General features: G+C 41.1%; 1 protein-coding gene across 7 annotated transcripts in view; it reads left to right on the top strand.

The window, feature by feature from the left end:
- PKHD1 (PKHD1 ciliary IPT domain containing fibrocystin/polyductin) overlaps window positions 1–20973 on the top strand; it is a 456842-nt gene that overhangs the window by 170031 nt on the left and 265838 nt on the right. For all 7 annotated transcript variants that reach the window (XM_057555319.1, XM_057555317.1, XM_057555318.1 and 4 more), the window contains exons 38-43: window positions 5316–5526; window positions 6797–6954; window positions 9190–9381; window positions 12282–12407; window positions 14918–14974; window positions 15210–15340. In XM_057555319.1, the coding sequence (XP_057411302.1) occupies window positions 5316–5526; window positions 6797–6954; window positions 9190–9381; window positions 12282–12407; window positions 14918–14974; window positions 15210–15340 (875 nt within the window). The remainder of the gene's footprint in view (window positions 1–5315; window positions 5527–6796; window positions 6955–9189; window positions 9382–12281; window positions 12408–14917; window positions 14975–15209; window positions 15341–20973) is intronic.

Below are 20973 nucleotides of genomic sequence, written 5' to 3'. Positions count from 1 at the left end.
TTAAAATATTGCTGGTCTCACAACAGTATGATTCCTTAGTTGTCATGTGAAATATTTCTTTGGTGGTTTCGAAACCACTTTTGGAGTAAACTCTAAGCTCTTTGGGAGGGCCTGCGAGGTCCTTCCAGGGCAGGTCCTGCTCACCTTTCCAGGTGCATTCCCACTGACCCTCCTCAGGTCCCCATCCCTGCCATACACCTGCATTCTGGCCGTGCCACCTCTATGGCAGTTATTTGAATGTGTCATGTTGGCCAACACCATTGTACACAGTGTTGCCTTTGCCTGGAGGGCTCTGCCCATTTTGTCCTCTGCTCCACCGTGGCTTATCCTTCAAGACCCAGCTCAGTTGTCACGTCTTCTGGGAAGCATTCCCAGAAACAACCCCTGCCTCTGTGTGAGGTATTCCATGTCTCTTCACTGGTGGACCCTGGGTGTCCCTCTGTCTTAATACTTAACAGAGTGCATTTGGGATTTTTTTTTGTCTATTTCCTGTACTATTCATGGACCCTGGAGGGCAGTGACTCCGTTCCCTTTATGTCTGTCTTGCCAGTGCTTGACGGATGTTCATCTACACAAAAGAAAACATAGCATTCATTGTTTTGCTATGGATAATGGTGAAGCTGCATGCAGAAATAAGGGGAAATAATTTATATATATTTGAGAGAAATATTTCTAGTTCTTTTGTGAATTTCTTTATATTTCTGTTCTGATGTGAACATGATTTTGATGAAATGATTCTTTCCTCCCTCTTTCCCTCCCTCCCCTCTCTGCCTTCCTTCCTCTCACTCTCTCCCTCTTCCCCCCCCTTCCCCCTCCCCCTGCCCTTTACTGATTTGGAAAAGTCTTGGCAGTTATTCACTTGGAATAAATTGAACGATTGAAGTCCTACAAAACAAACAGAGGATAATTAGTGATTTTAAAGTGTGTTAACCCACAAAGATGATTTTCTTTCTCTCCATGACCATTTGGCAAGATGATTCTCTGGGCCTGTGTAATTATGGATGAATGGCACTGAAATGCTTGAACAACAATTTGTAGGAAATACAATTATGAGTAGAAGTCGTTAGTGGGAGTAAATGAGTAGTTTGTTGGTTAACAGGTCAAAGTTGAAAGCCCAAAGAGGTTAAACATTGTATTAAATTATGAGCCAAGAGCATAATCTTTTTTCTTGTAAGCATATGCATAAATTACTGAGCTTTTTAAATGGTATTTTTATATGGTTTTTCTTTTTTTTTTTGATTTGTGGTACAGAAAGGAAGGGAGACACCCGAGCTGGGTTTCTGAAGAGTTCTGTGAAGTAAAATGACTCACATTTGAAATGTGTACGATGCTGTTTTCATCAGAGAAGTCGGTCGATCCACCTTGTATGGCTTTTAAATAGTATTTATAAAGTAAAGGATATAATGTTTTGAGTATCAAAGCTAATTGGGTACAGTTAATATACAGTTACTTCCAGAGGCTAGAATTCCATTAGCTGTCCAGTTCTTTGGTTCTGGATTCAGAAGAGCCAGTTTCAGAACTTGGCGCTGACATCTCCTACTGTGTGATTTTGTCCTGGAAGCGTTATTTTAGCTTCCTAATCTACACAGTCTGTTAAAAGGAAAACAAAACAAAGCAAAACCCAGAAAACCAACAGTTCTTACTTCAGAGTAACACTACTTAGCATAGGTTGGATTTATTCTAAATTCTCAATAATGTTTGTGTTGTTTTTCAGCTTTTTACATGCTGGATATCATATGCTCATTTAGGTATATATCTGATGAAGGTTTGTAAGTGATTGTCCCTATGGCAATAGTCAGAATAATTTAAATCCCTATGAGTTGAATGCTAATCATGAACCCAGTTGACTGCTGTGTTAGAAATTGTGACATTTGTAAAGGAGACATGAGGCAGTGGCCCTGCATTCAAGGTGGGGCAAGAGACATATGTACTGTAATAATTAGAGAATAACTTAGTATGAAATATATGGTGCTGACTATAGGTTGCATCACTCAAGTCTACCAAGGCCTCCCTGAACACTCTCAGCCTGTGGATATTTCAGTAGTGATAACAAAAGTATTCCTGCTCACCTCCCCCAACTCTCACAGATCCTCCAGCCCTTACCAACATCCCTGCCTGCTTGTTATAGGTGTTCTCATGACAATTTCATCACTTAGTCTATTTTCCTCTTATTTTGGTTTTCTTGGTCATTGTGCTCCCTTCAGGAAGGCAGCTGGGGGCTGCCCTGCTGCCCTTGCTTCGGGTACCTGCCATGATAATACTGAACACAGGGTGCCAAGGGTGCAGACTTTCATTGCTGCCCAGGTGGTCCAACCCTCAGGTGTGGGAGGGTTGTGCTCCATTATGGAACCAAAGGCAACCACTCTTGCCACTTGGGTTCCCACCTGACCATCTGGGTGCCAAAACTTTGGGGTGCTTGCTTCTCCATGTTTCCATCATGATTTTCCTCCTTCAGTACATATTTATTGAACCTTTATTATATACAAGACACTGTGATATGCATTGGTACTATGATGGTGGGCAAACATAGGTATAACTTCTGCTGCCATGTTTAATAGGGGAGATGGAGAATGACAGTAATAGAGGTCAAACCACATGTGTTAAGTGCTAGAAAGGAGAGGGACACAGTGATATGACAGATTATAAGTCAGGGTTTGACCTAGTTTGGAGGTCTCAGAGGTTTCTCTGAAGGACCAAGTTGAACATCATTCTGAAGAAAGAGGCAGAGTGAGTTCATGAAGGAATCCCAGGCAGAGGAGCATCAGGTACAGAATCCATCTGGAGAGTTCCTTCAGGTTCTTTCCTCAGGTTCAGTCATGGGTCCATGAGAGCGAGCCCATGTCTGAGACAGACCCCGTACCATCTCTGTCATCCTTTCCTATCTGTTCCTTTGTGGAAACTTCTTCTCCCATGCAAAGCAACTCAGTCAAATGGCCCACAAGCCAGCCAGACATGTGGCTTGCCTAGTCCCAGACATACACTGACCTTTTACTCCGTAAGAACCCCCTTACCACTGTGGTGTCTATAGGAGGCAGTGGATATCGGCATGGGCTGAAGTGTTCCCTGACCTCCAACAGAAGAGATGAGGCTTGAGCTGTTTTTAGGAGAGCAGATGCGGGGAAGAAAACTGGGCACCCGGTGGAAGGGATAGAACAGGCAAAGGGGTAGAGGTAGGAATGATCCTGTTAAATGAGAAGAAGTACAGTAAAGAGGCTTCCTGGAATGGAGAGTTTATTCAGGAGTCAAGAGACCATACAGTGGAGTTTGATTAAGGAGACTCTTGAAAGTCAAGAAGGGAATTTGTGCCTTTGTTACTGAGTACTGTAGGCAGATACGGCAGGTTAATGAACAAAGAAGGGATGTAATTAAAAAAGAACAATGCATAATGGTCAGAAGGATAAAAGCTGTTTGCAGAGGGTCTAGCTCAGGTGATTATTAAATTTATTTTGACATTCTCCAGTTTGAGATGATGGTAACTCATCCAAATAGCCATATCTGCTATGTAGCTGCAAATATGAGGCTGGCACTCATGAAACACTCAGGTTGATGTTTTAGTCAGACATGTAGAGGTGTGTTGTTTTTGCAATGAGAGCGAATAAATTATGAGATAATTTTACTGCTTTCCAGAGGCTCTGTCAACATTTGAAAGGTCTTAAGTTTATGTTAATAGTTAAAAATTCACTTCAAAGATTCTCTGTGATTTTTTTCCATTCATTCTGACTTGACTATTATTTATAAGAATGATTAGCTAAAAAATATCTTTGTTGTGCCTGTTCTTGGTTCTGCCACATGTAGCTGCTTGTTGATAGGTGCACAGCAGGTGTTTGTTGAGTATTATGAACCATTGATCACAGTGTTTAATAGAATTCTGTCATTGACAAACATTTTCTATGCATATTAGAGATTTTTCTGTGCAGACATTCACGAACAGATCATAGAAATTCACATATATATGCATATACATCAAAATAGACTTTATTTCATTTATTGTTCCCAAAGGTTAAAACATACAAACCAGGAATAAAATTAAAATTATTTTCTTTTTGGGATGATTTATGTCTTAATTTTCACCTGCTCTGTAATTAGAAATTTTGAACCCTGGGAATTTTTTTTAAGATAAAATTATTGCCCAAGTAAACTTCAGAAATTACATCATTAACCCAGAGACCTTCCTAAGCCTAGGACAACATTACTGGTACAATGCCCCTGCCACCCAACATAGACAAATAAATAAAGAGGGAAGTTTAAAATAATTTGAAAATGATTTATTGTTGCCCACCTCTGTAGTTAGAGATTCAAGTATTATTACTTTAGTGCAACAAGGGAAGACAGGAAGTTGCTGTGGGCTAGAGGTAAATTATGATCTGTTGCGAAGGAGGAAGGAAATGGGCTGAGGAAAGGAGGAGCTGGGAGCAAGCCTTGTGTTTTCTGAGGTATTGCTTCAGGTAATGGCTGGAAAAAAATCTTTACCTTGACCCTTGCTGGAAAAGGCCAGCGTAAACTACGAGGCTGGTTTAGGAGCAGCATACTGGTTTGGGGAGGATCAGACGGCTGCCCTGAAGCCTAAAACAAACCAAGGTGTCTAGAGTCACACGTCCCCCCTTGTTCAGCTTTGCTGAGCCGTCCTCTCCTGGATACACCTTGTCTTAGAGTATAAGGGGGTCACTTGATACCCTAAGACTTAGGACAACCGTTCTGAGGGTAATTTTGACTTTTAACTCTACTGTTACTATTTGTACAGTGAGTTGAAGTCTTCAGTTTAGAAATACATGGTGAACTTCTATCTTGGAGAGTCTACTTGGAAGAAGAAAGAGGTGACCAATTTCATCCTCAAAACAGTGTGATGCAAGGAGGGAAGAGAGAAGACTAAAATATATTGAGGGTCTGTTATGTGGCAAGGTCCGCTCTAGTTGTTTCACAGATATTTTCTCATTGAATCGTCCTAAACCCCCAGGAGGGAAGGCTTTGCTGCTTCTGCTTTGTAACTGAGGAAACTGAGACCCACCTTTAAGTATATCACCCAAAGAAACATAGTTAGACTATGGCAAGACTGTGATTCAACTGTAAAGTTAGTCTGACTCCAATTCCTGTGTTTTTCAACCCATATCATTCTCTATCCTGGATTACTTTTATTGTCCCTGGGTGACAGACAAAAAAAACCCAATATCCAAAAAAGTGAAGGCATTGGTGCCTATTGAGCCTGAAGCTTGCTTTCCCAGATTCTTCTTTCACAGGATTTTTTTGACTGAATAGCATCACGTTCATATTAAGTTTTAAAAATGTCTAAAGGCAAGTTTCCCTGGGATTTGCTTTAGGTTCACTCCCAGAAGTAGTGGTCACCCATCTTCGAGCAGCTGCCTATGCCCGTGACACAGTGTTGGCTCTGGAAGATGCTGTGGACTGGCACGCGGGGGATGAAGTCATTGTCATCAGTGGGATGGGTGCAGAAGGCGCCAAGCCCTTGGAAGAGATTGTCATTGTGGAGACTGCGCAGAATACAGACCTCCATCTGAGGTCGCCCTTGAGGTACTGCATGTCACCTTGGCTCCTTTTAGATGGAAGAAGATGAGGTCTTCACTGTGTTGGTGTCTGACATTTGTTTGTCTTTCAATAACGTAGTTTTACATTAAATAACAGTAGACATTTTGACAAGAAGATTACGAAGCATGAAACATTTGGAAGATTAAGACTTCTTAAATAAGTTTCTCTGGTAAGACTCTAGAACTTTCGTCTTGCAGTAGATGGTCAGTGCAATAGTCAGCATAGTTCCTAATTTTCACATACTTGTGATGATAGTTCACTCTTCTTTATCTGAGTTTCTAAAGAAACAGAGCCCCAGATGGAGAATTAGGCTAATTTAGTGTCTTACTATTCCTAATAAGATTTGGAGTGATACTGGTCAGAATGGCCATCATCAAAAAATCTAGAAACAATAAATGCTGGAGAGGGTGTGGAGCAAAGGGAACCCTCTTGCACTGTTGGTGGGAATGTAAATTGATACAGCCACTATGGAGAACAGTATGGAGGTTCCTTAAAAAACTAAAAATAGAACTAACATATGACCCAGCAATCCCACTACTGGGCGTATACCCAGAAAAAACCATAATTCAAAAAGAGTCATGTACTACAATGTTCATTGCAGCTCTATTTACAATAGCCAGGACATGGAAGCAACCTAAGTGTCCATCGACAGATGAATGGATAAAGAAGATGTGGCACATATATACAATGGAATGTTACTCAGCCATAAAAAGAAATGAAATTGAGTTATTTGTAGTGAGGTGGATGGACCTAGAGTCTGTCATGCAGAACGAAGCAAGTCAGAAAGAGAAAAACAAATACTGTATGCTAACACGTATATATGGAAAAAAAAAAAAGGTTCTGATGAACCTAGAGGCAGGACAGGAATAAAGATGCAGATGTAGGGAATGGACTTGAGGACACAGGGAAGGAGAAGGGGAAGCTGGGACGAAGTGAGGGAGTAGCATTGACATATATACACTACCAAATGTAAAATAGATAGCTAGTGGGAAGCAGCTCCATAGCACAAGGAGATCAGCTCGGTGCTTTGTGACCACCTAGAGGGGTGGGATAGGGAGGGTGGGAGGGAGACGCAAGAGGGAGGGGACATGGGGATATATGTATACATATAGCTGATTCACTTTGTTATACAGCAGGAACTAACACACCATTGTAAAGCAGTTATACTCCAATAATGACGTTAAAAAAAATAATGCAACAACAAAGATTTTGGGTGATATCTTCAGATGTGTCATTTTCTTTTTCTTTGTTTCAGATATTCTCACAACTCCACAGAGAACTGGGTGGCTGGAGAGCTCCATGTTTTAAAGGTCATGGTGGTTCTCCTCAGCAGGAGTGTTACCATACAGGGAAATCTCACTGATGAGAGGCTGCAGCTCCTTGCTTCATGCCAGGGGGCCAATGCTTCAGAAGGTAGAGAAACATTTTGTTGGGAAGTCCAGTGGGTGAAAAAGAATGTTCTTACTGTCCAATGATAAGTGGTATGGTTGACTTCTTTCAAGTGCATGTTCCTAATATTCTGTAGTTTTCACAGTGCTCTTGATAAGTCATCATTTCCCCTCCTGCCTTCAACCCCCTTGTGAAAGAGATAGACAAAAGTATCTGCTTGAGAAAGTAATTATTTTTCTGGGGAAAAATATTCGTGTTAAATAATGAAATCTGGAGAGTTGAATTAAATTTCCAGGTTAGAGATTATAATGAAGTCTTGACACTGATTCCAGGCCTCTTCTAAAATTCTCAGGAAAACTGATTAATGCCAGAGTCAGGGATACAGGCAGCACATTCTTATGGGTTAGACCTGTAAGGCTCTTCCCTCCCTCCACCACCCCCACTTTTAGAGTTTGTTTTCTGAGTGAAATTACCACATACTTTAAGTAAGTGGTTGAAAAAGTCAATTTATCTTCTAGAAGAATAACAGGCACTGAATCACACTGATGTACCTATTAAACATCTATTTCAGGGATGGTTAGTTTAGTAGGTTATGTTTTGGTTTCCCAGGCTGTGGATTATGAGGCTTTCACATGTTGTGAAGACATCATTTGTCAACTTTGGTCCAGGATGGTGTGGGTGTCAAGGATGACTCCCAGGCATGAGCTCTGGATGGATGAGGAGGCTATTTATTGAGATGGGAAGAGGAACAGGTTTTGGGGGTGGGAGGGTGGAGATCATGAGTTTAATTTTGTACATGTCAGGGCTGAGATGCCAGGCCAGCATGTGAGTAGAGATGTCTGGTAGTGTCTGGAGCCTGGAAGAAATGTCAAGGCTGGAGTTAAAGGTTTGAGTCATGCCTACGTATAGATGCCTGTGGGTGTAATGTTGGGATGTGGTTGGGTAAGAGGGACCTTGATCCCACTCCCCACCCCTCTAGTCATCTAGCTCATAAATGTGTCATTCTGAAAAAGATGTTTGTATCCAGTGGGTTAGAATCCAGTGACTGGCAACTTTAACAATTCTGCAGAATTGGGACCTGCAGTCTATTCAAACTCTCTTGGTAATTCTCATACAGGTTTTCTCAGATCATACTGTACAAATCATGGCATTTGATCATGCTGCAAGAGAGACCATGCTTCTAGGTTTACACCAGTATAAATCTGTTGTCTCCTAATGGAAAAAAAACCCTAGTTACACCACAACTCTTAAACATTACTAAACAATTCTAAAAATAAAACAAAATTCATAGACCCTTATTAAAAAAAATAATATGTCACTCACCTCTTCTTTGTGTGGGGCTCAAGTATGGGAACAAGGTAGCCAAATACAATAACAAGAGGCCTGGACACTGGAAAATATTATGGAGCAATGTCATATATAATCAAAATTGTGACAAAGTGTACAAATATAAAACACCTCTTTATTCACCTCATACATTCATCCTTTGGGTGCTGGCAAATGACTGTTGAATGGTCCATCATTTTGTATTAGTGACATTTCTTCTTTGGTTTATTCACCTGGATAATAAAGAGTTAATTCAGGAGATGATTTCTTCTCCATCCTGAGGTCAGTCCACACCACCAAATGCCATGTGTCAACACAAAGCGTCTGGACCCTGAGGTCACAACGCTTTGGTAGTTGTGTGTGGTACTATGTTCATGCTGTCTGCTGTTCTCACTAGCGGCTGTGCTGGGAAGGAGGCCCTGGTGTGGGGGGCTGCTCAGTCACTCCTCTGCCATTTCTTCAGTGGCATGATTGCTGTGCCTCCAAACCATAAAGCGGCAAAATATCGGGAAAGCCCCACTGGACATCTCAAGACTAAAAAGAGCCGTGGTTACATTCAGCGCTCACATCTCTTCCCTACAATTATCCACCACGAGAGGGTCATTTGATTGCACACTCACTCCGGGGGATCTTTTGGATTGAAATAAGCATCTATTTAGGTTGGGTTTGTGGGTTCTAGTCATCCTCTTTGTGACAGTAATTAAGGTGATTGATTTGGGGGCTTCTGGAAATAATAGAGTGAAGGCAACATCATGTCCTAGTTATTGGATGTTTTAATTAATAATCCAAAGAGGAGAATCAAAGTAAAAGGGAAGTAAGATTATTAAAGGAAATAAACAATCATGGTTTGTTTAGTGCCTTTCGTACTGGGAGATTTGTCCCGAAGCCTATTGTACATACTTCTGCTCCCCTTGACTTTGTTCTGTGTTTCAGGTGATTTGCAGAACTGCTTGTATTTCAAGAGTGAGAAGATGCTGGGATCCAGGGATCTGGGGGCCAGAGTCATCATTCAGTCTTTTCCGAAGGAGCCCAGCTGGGTCCAGCTGAAGGGAGTGCAGTTCCGGGACTTGGGGCAAGCCTTCTGTAAGCATGCGAGCTCGCTGACTCTGGTAGGAGCTCTGAGAGGTAAGGAGGCCCAGGCATAACATCTCATTTTTCTTTCCTCTTCCATATTCTAGGCTCTCCATGCAGGGGGTCCTGGTAGGTGGTATGTGGGGACATGGGGGGATCAGAGATGGATAACTATACCCTAGATCTGTGGTTCTCAAACTTTAACATGCCTAAAAAGTCACTTGGGGAGCTTATTAAAATTCTCGCTTAGAGACCCTGCTGAGACAAATTCTGATATAAAGTGGGCCTAGAGATCTGAATTTTTAACAAACCTTCTGATTCTGGAACAAGTAATCCAAGGAGTACCCTTTGAGAAATGTCACTATAGGTACAACAGATGTGGAGGGAACCACACAAATCCGTGTTTTGAATCCTGCCACTACGATTTACTGGTTTTGTGACTGCAGGCAGATTGACATTGAATAGTGTAAATCATCAATCAAGGCTAGCGGAAAGCACTTCGTGAAGATGTCCTAATGCAGAGGAATCTCCTGCTGGGAAAATGGGAGAGAATGGCTGAGAACCAGGCACTCTTCCGGGGGATATAGAGCGGGCAGAGTGTGCAGATCTTGGCCAGACCTGAAGAGATAGGAAGGAAGTAGGAGACATCCAAGGCAGGTGGGAACAAGTAGGTAAAAAAGATCAGAATCAGAAAGGAAGAATATGACCAGATGTACTGATAAAGGCTCTGAGATCAAAGTTGGAGGGACGTGGGAGCAACCAGGTCAAAATGCCAATGCCAGAATGTGATATGCAGAGATGAGAGACTTGGGTACAGATGCTGAGTGATGAGGACAGCAGCTCCGTCTCACAGTTATGCCACCCAGACCTCAGCACCTCAGCACCCACATATGCCAGCTTTGCCTTCCTTGATAGGGTGGTGCTCTGGGGGTTGATGCCTGGCAAAGCACGTCAGGGCATATTGGAGGTTCAGGTGGGCCTTGAGAGGTGCTAGGATTTCAACAGGTAATGACAAAGTAATCCTTGAGGTCATTGAAAGCAAGATCCTGGCTAGCCAGCTGTAGCATTTTTTTTTTCTTATTTCAAATCATCTGCATGCCAAGAATGTCTATTTATCCTAATTTTCCAGATCTCTTCCACCTTATTTATTTCTTTTTACGCCCCTATAGGAGGATGGTTCCTCACATGGCTCTTTCCCTAGTACATTAGGACCATCAGTATCTTTGTGTCCTTCTCTCTGTTTCTTCGGTCTCATGATGCTTATGATGCTGAGGAATAATTGATGTGGGCCAGTTCCGGTAGAAGTGAGGGGAGTAGTCACATATGAGTTATCAATGAACATAATCAACCTCCCCATCAAAAATTCACTTACTCTGCCTCCTCAACCTCTGCTTCAGAGTACCTGCACTTTTATTTATTTATATACATTAAGTTTTATTTGAAAAAGGGGTCGGTGCTTAACAAAAGTTTGAAATCCACTGAATTAATACATTATCTCCTGTAGGTCTCTGTTAAAATGCAAATGTGTTTCCTGGGAGGGGGAAACCCATTAACACAGAGGTTAGAAACTTCTGGCATGCTTGCCAAAGAATCCTTTATTGGTTCATGCCCTACAGACTCCCATGACCTGTATGGCCAACTGTCCCCAGTTACTGGAGTTGGAGAGTGTTGGAATCTTTGCATGCAAGCTGCTTTTACTGAGCCCTGACCTCCACCCACAATAGATAGCTCTGTAAACACATTAGTACTTCCTGGTTGTTCAGATGGGCAGGCATATTCTGATGGAGTGACGTTATGGTGGAGGTCTGGAGTCGGGAAAAGTCTGCAGCAGGCAGTGTTTCCTGCGTGAGTGGGTATGGATGGGTTAACTCATTGGTGACTGATGTGAGGGCATCTGGTACTGGGGGAGCTGAGGTCGAGGGTAATCTACAGGCTCTGTGTCTAGGGGACATCATAGTTGAGAATTTTCTTGAGAGTCCCAATTTAAAAGTCAAATTATTACGTAATCCAAAGTCATTTTTCCAATACTTCAAACATTTGGTGTGATATAATCTCTCTCACTACCTGGAAATAATACAAAACTCCTTTTTGAGGATTTATAATTTTACTATCCAAATAATACATTTTTATTATTTTAATGTGAGTTTCCTCCATCAGACTCAAGATACACAAGTTCAGAATTTACTTAGTTTTATTCATCTTTATGTCTCTGGCACAAGGCACAATTCCTGAAATATATAGTTGATACTCAGTAAATATTTTTTCATTGATTGATTCAGTCCACATACATTGATTTGGGGATCATAAAGTATGCCATGGAGCCAGTGTAACGGTTTTCCTAAAATGTCAATGTCTCTTAGTATGGTAGAGGGTATTTCCCCTTCAGTTTCACAAACCACCATATTCAACGGTGGTTATATTCAATAACTTTGCTATATACCTGAAACATTGTAAATCAACTATATACTTCAATTAAAAAAATTACTTCATAGCTCAGGAAATAATGACTACCTCTCCTCATGCCAGAGGCAGTTTTCAGAGATCAGGGTTGGTCCATAAGCAGTGCTCTTCACATTGTCCTTGACATCTTTTGAGCTGCTGTCCACCATATTGTGATTAGAGTAGATACGAAAGATGACGGCCAGTTGGAAATCTTGACGGCCACGCATTCCTCTGTGGTTAGACCATACTGTCTCTTTCTCAGGTGGTTTTCTTTACTAACACGTGGTCCTTGGATTCCACCCTGCTTATCTTTGGTGTCTTTGAGGTACCTTGGTCTGTGCTGCCCATTTTCTTGATTTGATTTATGCTGCCAACTCCTTATTTCTTGAGTTTTATATATTGTGTGGGAGAATGTTCTTAGTTATATTCTAGCTTGCTTTGGAGATGATTAACAGAATGTGAGGAACCTTCGAGATTCCCATCTAATTTTTACCTTCCTCTTTGCTGTTCAGGTTCCTACATGCAGGGCTGTACCGTGTGGCGATCTTTCAGCAGAGGCCTCAGCATGGCCAGGACCTTGGGCCTGAAGGTGGACAGTAACGTGTTCTACGATATTTTAGGCCACACGCTGCTGGTGGGTAAGTGAAACAAGCTTGTTTAGTTTTGGCATTCTGGTGGAGGACACATCATTTTATAAAAGGAATCATCCCCAAGTTTAAATTTCCAATTTGTAAAACCTTTAACCTCTGATCATTAGAAATAGGCCGTAGTTAAAAATTCTAATTTTAAATTTAGTCATTACTGATTGGCTAACTAAGCTTTACCGATAGGAAACTGATTTTTATTTATTTTTATTTTTAAAATTTTATTGAGGTATAGTTGATTTACAACGTTGTGTTAATTTCTTCTGTACAGCAATGTGACTCAGTTATACATATATATATAAATATTCTTTTTCATATTCTTTTCCATTATGGTTTACCACAGGATATTGAATATAGTTCCCTGTGCTATACAGTAGGACCTTGTTGTTTATCTATCCTATATAATAGTTTGCATCTGCTAATCCCAAACTCCCAATCCTTCCTTCCTCCACCCCTTCCTTGGCAACCACAAGTCTGTTCTCTGTCTCTGAGTCTGTTTCTGAGGAAACTGATTTTTAAAGATGGCATTTCAGTTCAGGTTAATAAATATACAATGGGAGATTTTAAAATTTATTGTCAGTAATTTTAACAATAATTCAAAGTCACATAAGTAGGTTTTTGTGCAGTCTCATGGAGTGTCAAACTTGGATGTTGAACAAGGAGTTAAAAATGTTGAATTCTGTTCTTTGCTGCTCTTGTGGCTTGCTGAAGAAGCCCATGTTTCAAGAATCTTCTAAATGGTCACTTGTATCCACTTTTGTTTCCTAAAGTTCATTCCCCTTGCGATGCCTAGAATTATCCTTAACAATCTCAGATTGCATCATGTCGCTCCTCTCCTTAAAGCCCTTTAAGAACTTCTTATTTATCTTAGAATACAATCCAAAATCCTTACTCTGGCTTAAAAGACTCCCTTAGTGATTTTGCCTTTATTAACCTTGGTACACTTATCCTGCTATTGTCCTCTCCCTGTGTACTCTAAGTGCACGGACCTATTTTATTTTAATTCTTTCCAAAGACCACGCTTTCTCCTGCATCAGGGCCTTTGCACGGCTCTTTCCTTCTGCTCATACCACTCACTCTCCTCCTGTAAGAGTGTCTCCCCCACACTCCCAAGGCAAGTCCGTCTGTCTGAGCTCTTTTACCAACAATCATTACTTATTGATTTAAAAATTATATATCACGTTTCTGATCATGTGTTTTACCACCAGATTTCATGTGAACATTGTCCCCTTCGCACTTAGCACCTTAACTAGTGCATTTGGAGATATATTTGTTGAAAGAAGTGAATGTATTAATGAACAATGGGTCTTTGGTTATATCGGAATAAAAAAGCAAATCAGAGGTTTTCACAGAAAGTAAGACTCTAACTGTACTTGTTAGATAGTGTTTACTATTTAAATAAATTCTGTGATATCATCAGTGAGAAAATGTGTATGTTTCATTTAGGAATGATCTGTTAAGATAAAGGCTAGAAAGGTTCTAACCCTGAGAGGGAAACTGTTTAGTGGGAAATTATGGATCATGTAAACTAACTCAAGCTCGAAAAGGCAAAGAGCTAAGGACAATAGAAGTCATCAGGTGAAGGAAAATCTTCTGATTGGAAAAGGACAGCTACAGGACAGTCAGACTAACACGTGGAGGATTGACTTTGCTTATTCTTACTTTTGTTGCTGTAAGGGAAAAGTTTTTTGAAACCTGGAGCAGAAATTCAGGGAGGTACCCTAACAATATTATTTTAGGAGGAAACAATTATATGGAATAGACATTAACTAGGCAAGGAAGAAAACCTGCAGGAGGAATTTGGCCTTGAGTGCTTGGATATCGTGAATTGGAGGCTCTTGACATCTACTGCATTACAGGTGATGGAATTAGAATATCTGTCAGTGCATTTTAGATAATATACTCAATCCATGCAAGATGAGTTTGCAAACTCAGACTCATGAAGTGACATGGGAAGCCCAGACACCTAAAGACCTAGAAGAAAGGGGGTCTGTGGGGTTGCTCTGTGTGGATACCACATAAGTGGCTGATCTCTGTGTAGCGTGGCCCATGCTCTTTTATTCTCTTCTATTTCAAACCTCTTGTTTGACTGTGAGGGTCTCAGGTCTTGTCTAGCCTGTTCCTCCAGGACATTCCCGCTCTTTCAGGGGAAGAGAAGGGCATGCAGATGGCTGGTGGCCAATTCAAACAGCTAAGGATGGGGCTGGACCTGACACAGGGGTGTGTGACATTTAACTAAGAAGACAGTCAGACTCTTCCTAAGAAGTAAAACGGTAGATCTATCTCTTTGTTATTATTTTTTTAATTTAAAATGAGCTTCTGATTCATGATACTCTAGAACTAAAAAGTTCACATAATCTGAATCTGTTTCTCTGGTTCATAGATAAAAACACAACACAAAATAAAAACAAGCCACACCAAAAAAAAAGAAATACTATTTCAGCATCTCTCATTTTCCTGGGTGGCATGAAACGTGCTGAGCTAACATGATCTTTTGTTCTCAGGTGCATCCCCCGAGATAAGGTATATACCTTGGGAGGTTATTCCTGGAAGAGAAAATGGTAAATATGTAAATTGGTTTTAAAACTGTTACCATCCATTTAAGTCGTCATACATTTTATAGACAAGCCTGCTGGCAGTATGTTAGATATCTTAAATTTGTTGAACACACTAGATGTTTATATATATACATATACGTATATGCATGATGAGAACTATAACGTGTATTAGTAGAAATAAGAACGTTGAGTTGAGTACATTTTAATTATGTTGGTGAATCCCCTTTTCTTAAATTAGACTGGTCAGAACAGGGGAATATAATAAGAAACAATGTGATCATCAGTGTTTCTGGCGCCGAGGGACTTTCCAGTACTGAAATGGTGACACCCTCTGGTATCTACATCCGCGATCCCACCAATGTTGTAGAGGTAAGATCTTCAGCTCCCAGGACGGTCAGAAATGAGAGGCATAAAATTCACTCCGGAAGTTATCCAGAGTGGCAGCATCAATGGTGGGGTATGCAGCATCTACTAGCTGCACAATGGTAACAGGAAACTACTTTATGATTTTGGGTTAAACAGTGCTTTAGGATAAATGCTATCACTTCCCTCAGAATTCCCGTGAACACCCTTTGAAGCAATATTTATACAAAGTAAAACAAAGCAGATATTGATTATTTTCTGGTCATTTAGATTAATGCAAACTAAAATATCTTCCTGAGCCATCTGCTGTGGTTGCTGAATTTGGTCTCGATTCCGATAATAATTACTTACTAAATCTTCACTATGTTACTATACTAATGTGGTCATATTGTTGCCCTTTAAGAGTGTTCAAAACTGAGGGTCAGCAGAGTCACGAGGTGTGTGAGATCACGTCACATTCCAGGATGAATGAATTACATTTGACCCTTGAACAACACGGGTTTGAACTGCATGGGTCCACTACACTCGGATTTCTTTCAATAGTAAATATTACACTACCACACTATCCACAGTTAGCCGAATCCTTGGACGTGGAACCATGGGCACTGAGGGATCATATATATGGAAGGTGGACTATAAATTATATGCGGATTTTTGACTGCCTAGAGGGTTGGCACTCCCAACCCCTGCATTGTTCAAGGGTCAGCTATACACTCTGATGGCCTTGTTTTTTTATCCCATTATTTAATACAACTTAATATTACTTCTTCTTGGTAAATTTCTCTCTAAACACTTTAAGAAATTAATTTTTCTGGTAGTTTAACCATAGATCCGTGAATGAGGAATTGCATCAGAGTAGTGGGAAGGCCATTTAGTTTCCCCTTTTCCAATAATTTTGTCCCATGGACCATCTATGAAAGCGTTAAGGGTCTCACTCTTCAGGACTCGGCTCCGAGTACCTACTGTGTCATGACAGTTATGCCAAGTTTCTGAGGACCGGAGAGAAGGAACTTCTCCCTCTCTGATCATCTGTTTTTAATTACCTTCAGCTGAATAACCCCTAATAAAAGTCATGGTTATCTCTTCAACCCTCCGCCAGACTCTTAATTACCTTTATTCCAAGCACAGTGCTTACACACTATTTTCGGTGCCTAATGGGGGCAGCTAATGTGCCAGTGAGGGCAGGAGGCAGCAGTGCATGGATTGAAGGAAACCAACCTGTAGACGCAGAACAATGAGAGTGACGTTTAACTTGTTGGTGACCACAGGGCTTGCTGCACAACTATGCCAGCAAGCTTTGGGGACTAAAGAGTTACGTTTTTGCCTAGTTTCTTGGGTAACATAATCTTGACTACTCTGAAGTAGTAGACCCTCAGGGTTGCCCAGGTCATTTTCCTTGAGGAGGCTGGAATGTATCTAAATCCCACATTGAGTGTCAGAGGTGCTGCCTGGCTTTGCTTCACTGGGTAGCTCGTTGCCTCCTGGGTGGGTGTTCTGGCCACTACTTGACTAGTAAGAAATGAGCTGACGAGCAGTTACCACAGAGGACAGTATGGAGGCTCCTTAAAAAACTAAAAATAGAGTTACCATATGACCCAGCAATCCCACTCCTGGGCGTATATCTAGTTCGAAAAGATACGTACACCCCAGTGTTCATAGCAGCACTATTTGCAGTGCTTCCAAGACATGGAAGCGACCTAAATGTCCATAAACAGATGAATGGATAAACAAGATGTGGTGTGTGTGTATATATATATATATATATATATATATATATATATATATATATATATATAAATGGAATATTACTCAGCCATAAAAAGAACGAAACAATACCATTTGCAGCAACATGGATGGACCTAGAGATTATCATACTAAGGTAAAGTAAGTCAAAGAAAGAGACAAATACCATATGATATCACTTATATGTGGAATCTAAAAAAAATGATACAGAAGAGCTTACTTACAAAACAGAAACAGACTCACAAACAGAAAACAAGCTTATGGTTACCAAGGGGGAAAGGGGGGAGTGGGGTAAATTAGGAGTTTGGGATTAACAGATACCAGCTACTATACATAAAGTGGATAAACAACAAGGACCTACTGTATAGCACAGGGAACTATATTCAGTATCTTGCAATAACCTATAATGGAAAAGAATCTGAAAATATATACGCATACATATATATATATGTATATATAACTGAATCACTTTGCTGTACACCTGAAACTAACACAAAAGAAACAAGCAAAACAAAACAAAAGAAATGAGCCAGCTATATAGATGCAGAGAACCAGAGAGCCGCCTACAAACTTGTAGGTCACTTGAGTCTTTGCAGACTGACCTGCAGAACAGTGCCTAGAAAGCAATGAAAAATTTGAGCCCAAAACAAATTGTTTTTTCTCTGTTAGATGGCTTCCCTTTCCATCCATTTACTTTCTTCCTCTTATATCCACTTTACAAAATTGAAAAATAATACAATGCATGTGTTTGGAGAATGAGATTTTAGTTTAAGCTGGTAATGTAAATTCATTAAGTATATTCATTAGGTAAATTCCTGACATTTTCATCTTCAATGATCTTAAAATTCTGTAGTTCTCTTTTCATTAGCTTATTAACTTTTAGACCTTAGCACAGCATCTGAAATGTAATAGTTGCTCAGTAAAAATTAATGAAATATAATGAATGAATGGCTGTAGGTATAATTCCATAATCAAAGAATAGGGGGAAGAAAAAGGAAAATAAAGAATAGATTCCAAGATCCCGCAATCATTTTGATGACTGACAAGTAAGATGTTTCATCTGTGTCAGCATTTAGATCCTGTGGAATTCATCTCTCAGTGTTAAATTTTGCACAGTCCTCTCCAATTTTGCAGCTGCGCCGCTGGGGTTCCATTGTGCTGTCTCTTTCATAGTCTATTGTCTGGAGTGTGCCACAACCAAGGACATAGGTGTGACTGGGAGTATGTGTCAGAACCTAAAAATTAGGAACTTCTCTTAGTGCCAACGAAGGTCATTTCAGTCAGTGGGCAAACAGTAAGCTAGTGTTTATTAGGTGTGTCCTATGTGGATGATACACAGAGTACTTTGAAAAATATATTTTAGAAATATTTCTATTCCAAAGTGATAGTAAGGAGGCTACAACAACAATGATAAGGGTGGTGGTGGTAGTGGTGTGTGTGTGTGTGTGTGTGCGTGAGAAACCTGTCCTCTTCCAGTGTTGTTCTGATGCTCAAGAGAGAGCTATCCCTTATGTTGTGAGGAACTGTCTCACGGGGCATGGCGTTTATGTTCTGCTCTGTGAGTGGTTCAGAGCTGACTGCCCCTTAAGAGGATGGAGCCAAGCCTTGCACGTGCTCAGTTTTTGTGACCCCTTTACCCACCTTGCTTTTCAGTTTCCTTGCAGTTTGGCAAAACATTTTTTTTAAAGCCACTGTATTACTGTGATTCATTAGGCTATTTCTTTTATAAACTTTTAATTTTGAAGTAATTTTAGACTCAGAAGTTGCAAAAATAGAACAGAGAGTTCCTGTGTGTCCTTCCCCCAGCTTCCCCCCCAATGGTAACATAACCATAACCATCGCCATAGAGCAATGGCAAAACCAGGAAATCGACATTGGGACAAGACTGTTATGTAAATGAAAGCCCTTATTTAGACTTGAAGGTGACCTAGTCCTAGTGGCTGGGCAACCAATCCAGAAAGCCTAAACCCTCTCTCCTACATACAGAAGTTGACCTTAAAATCTCTGGCCTGGCAGGTAGGCAAGAAGAAACGGAGCTGATCCTTAATTAAGTCTCTGCAGTTATTTGTGGTTGTATATTGTTCCTGGAATGCTGGGATCCAGAGCCTAGGACCAAATGCTCTGCCCAGTGCATGGAATTCACCTGGGCTCCCAGGAAGCCATCTTTACAGTTCACTCACCCTCAGCCCTGCTTGGTATAAGGGGACTTCAAGTGCGATATTCCTTTTTAGTTTTCATAGCCACAAGTGGTCTGCCTGCCTCCCTGCCCAGGCTGCTGCTGAGCCAGGTCCAGGGCAGTTTTTCTGAGAAGCAAAACCTGAGCTTTGTGCCTTCTTGCTAGTGAGGACTCAACATGATATTCCCATCTGAATGTCCAAGGAACTTGGAATATTCCTTTGTATACTCCTTAGACAGGCTTTGCCAGGCTTTGCATGCATCACCTTGCAGTGTCCGGAGCACTTCATTTCCAGGCTGTCTCCCCACCGCACTCCAGCATCTGAGTCTCTGACTCCTTTATGGGTGTTACTTATCTGTCCAGAGGCTTCGTCTTTCCAGGAGACATAACCTATGTTGACCTCAGGCTGGAAGGTCTTTGCTCTCCGTCAGCGAGAGACTGTTCACTCCCAGAGCTCCAGAATATCCCATGTGTCTGTGGGCATTGGACATTTCCCACGACCAGACCCCTGTTTAGAACAGCCAACAGAAACCCCCTGAAGACCAGCCCTTTGAAAACATCCATTTAATTTGAGGGGAATTTGTTCTGGTTTGTGAATCAATTTTGTAAGGAATTCTGTGTTTAAAGGCCGATTTCAGCTCTCTAGCTCTCTCCACTCAATAGCTAATGTATATTTAAGAGCTGCCTGAAGGGTTAACTCACTTTTTTTTTTAGTGACTACAGATGCACACCACAAGGAACTGGCTTACTTAGGCAGTTAATTTCTCTCTGGAATTTCTCTTGCTTGAATGTCCATAATACATTGACTTCCGCAAAGAATTGATTTCCACACAAAATTCCCTGCTTGCCTTAAACCCTTCCCCACAATCCGCCAGCTGCCTGCATACATATGTGGCTTCTGCTCACAAATCGTTTGTAGCATACCCAACTGGAATGCAGAGTAAAAAGGACTGGAAAGTAATGTCATCTGACTGTTCAAGTGCTTCTTTTAAAAGAAAAGTGAGCCTTATTGGCTAACAGAAGACCAAAGTTGCAATATCCTGCCCAACTATAAATGCACTTGGAAAACATTTATATATGACCACCCAGATGCTCCAAAAATACTGTTGACACCACGGAAGATGATTCAACAAATCTGTTCATTCATTCAAAATACATGCTCTCTGAGCACCTGTATGGCCAAGGTGATGAATAAGGATAAAGTCCTTGAAATATATTCTGCATATGTTTGAATCTTTCCCTTCCTCGTGGAGTCATGGTAATTAATTAGCATCTTGTTGGTAATGAAATAGAGGTGTACGTCCAAGCGAGATGATCATTTCTAGCCTCTAGTGCACCTTTCTTTTTTTTTTGGCTGTGCTGCGAGGCATGTGGCATGTAGTGCCCTGACCAGGTATTGAACCCAAACCCCCTGCAGTGGAAGTGCAGAGACCTAACCACTGGACCGCCAGGGAAGTCCCAGTGCACCTTTCTTATTGTTTGTATACTTGCAGAAAAGGTGGGTGTTTCAGAAGCCCCCATTCCCTAACCCTCAATTCTTATATACTCATGGCCTTTCTCGTGGCTCATGGGGGTGGTAGAGACACAGCCACTCAACGCCGGCTATGTGGAAGGTGGAGCTTCATATGTGCTTCCCCGAGGAAGGTTCCAATTGTGTAATCATAACAGAATCAACAGCCATATTACTTCCTTGTGTTTCTATGAGGGCACTTGTATTTGG

This window comes from Balaenoptera acutorostrata, chromosome 10 (assembly GCF_949987535.1).
Source record: "Balaenoptera acutorostrata chromosome 10, mBalAcu1.1, whole genome shotgun sequence".
Classification (NCBI taxonomy): domain Eukaryota; kingdom Metazoa; phylum Chordata; class Mammalia; order Artiodactyla; family Balaenopteridae; genus Balaenoptera; species Balaenoptera acutorostrata.
The sequence above is the reverse complement of the archived record's forward strand: the minus strand, read 5'-3'. Positions and strand labels throughout refer to the sequence as shown.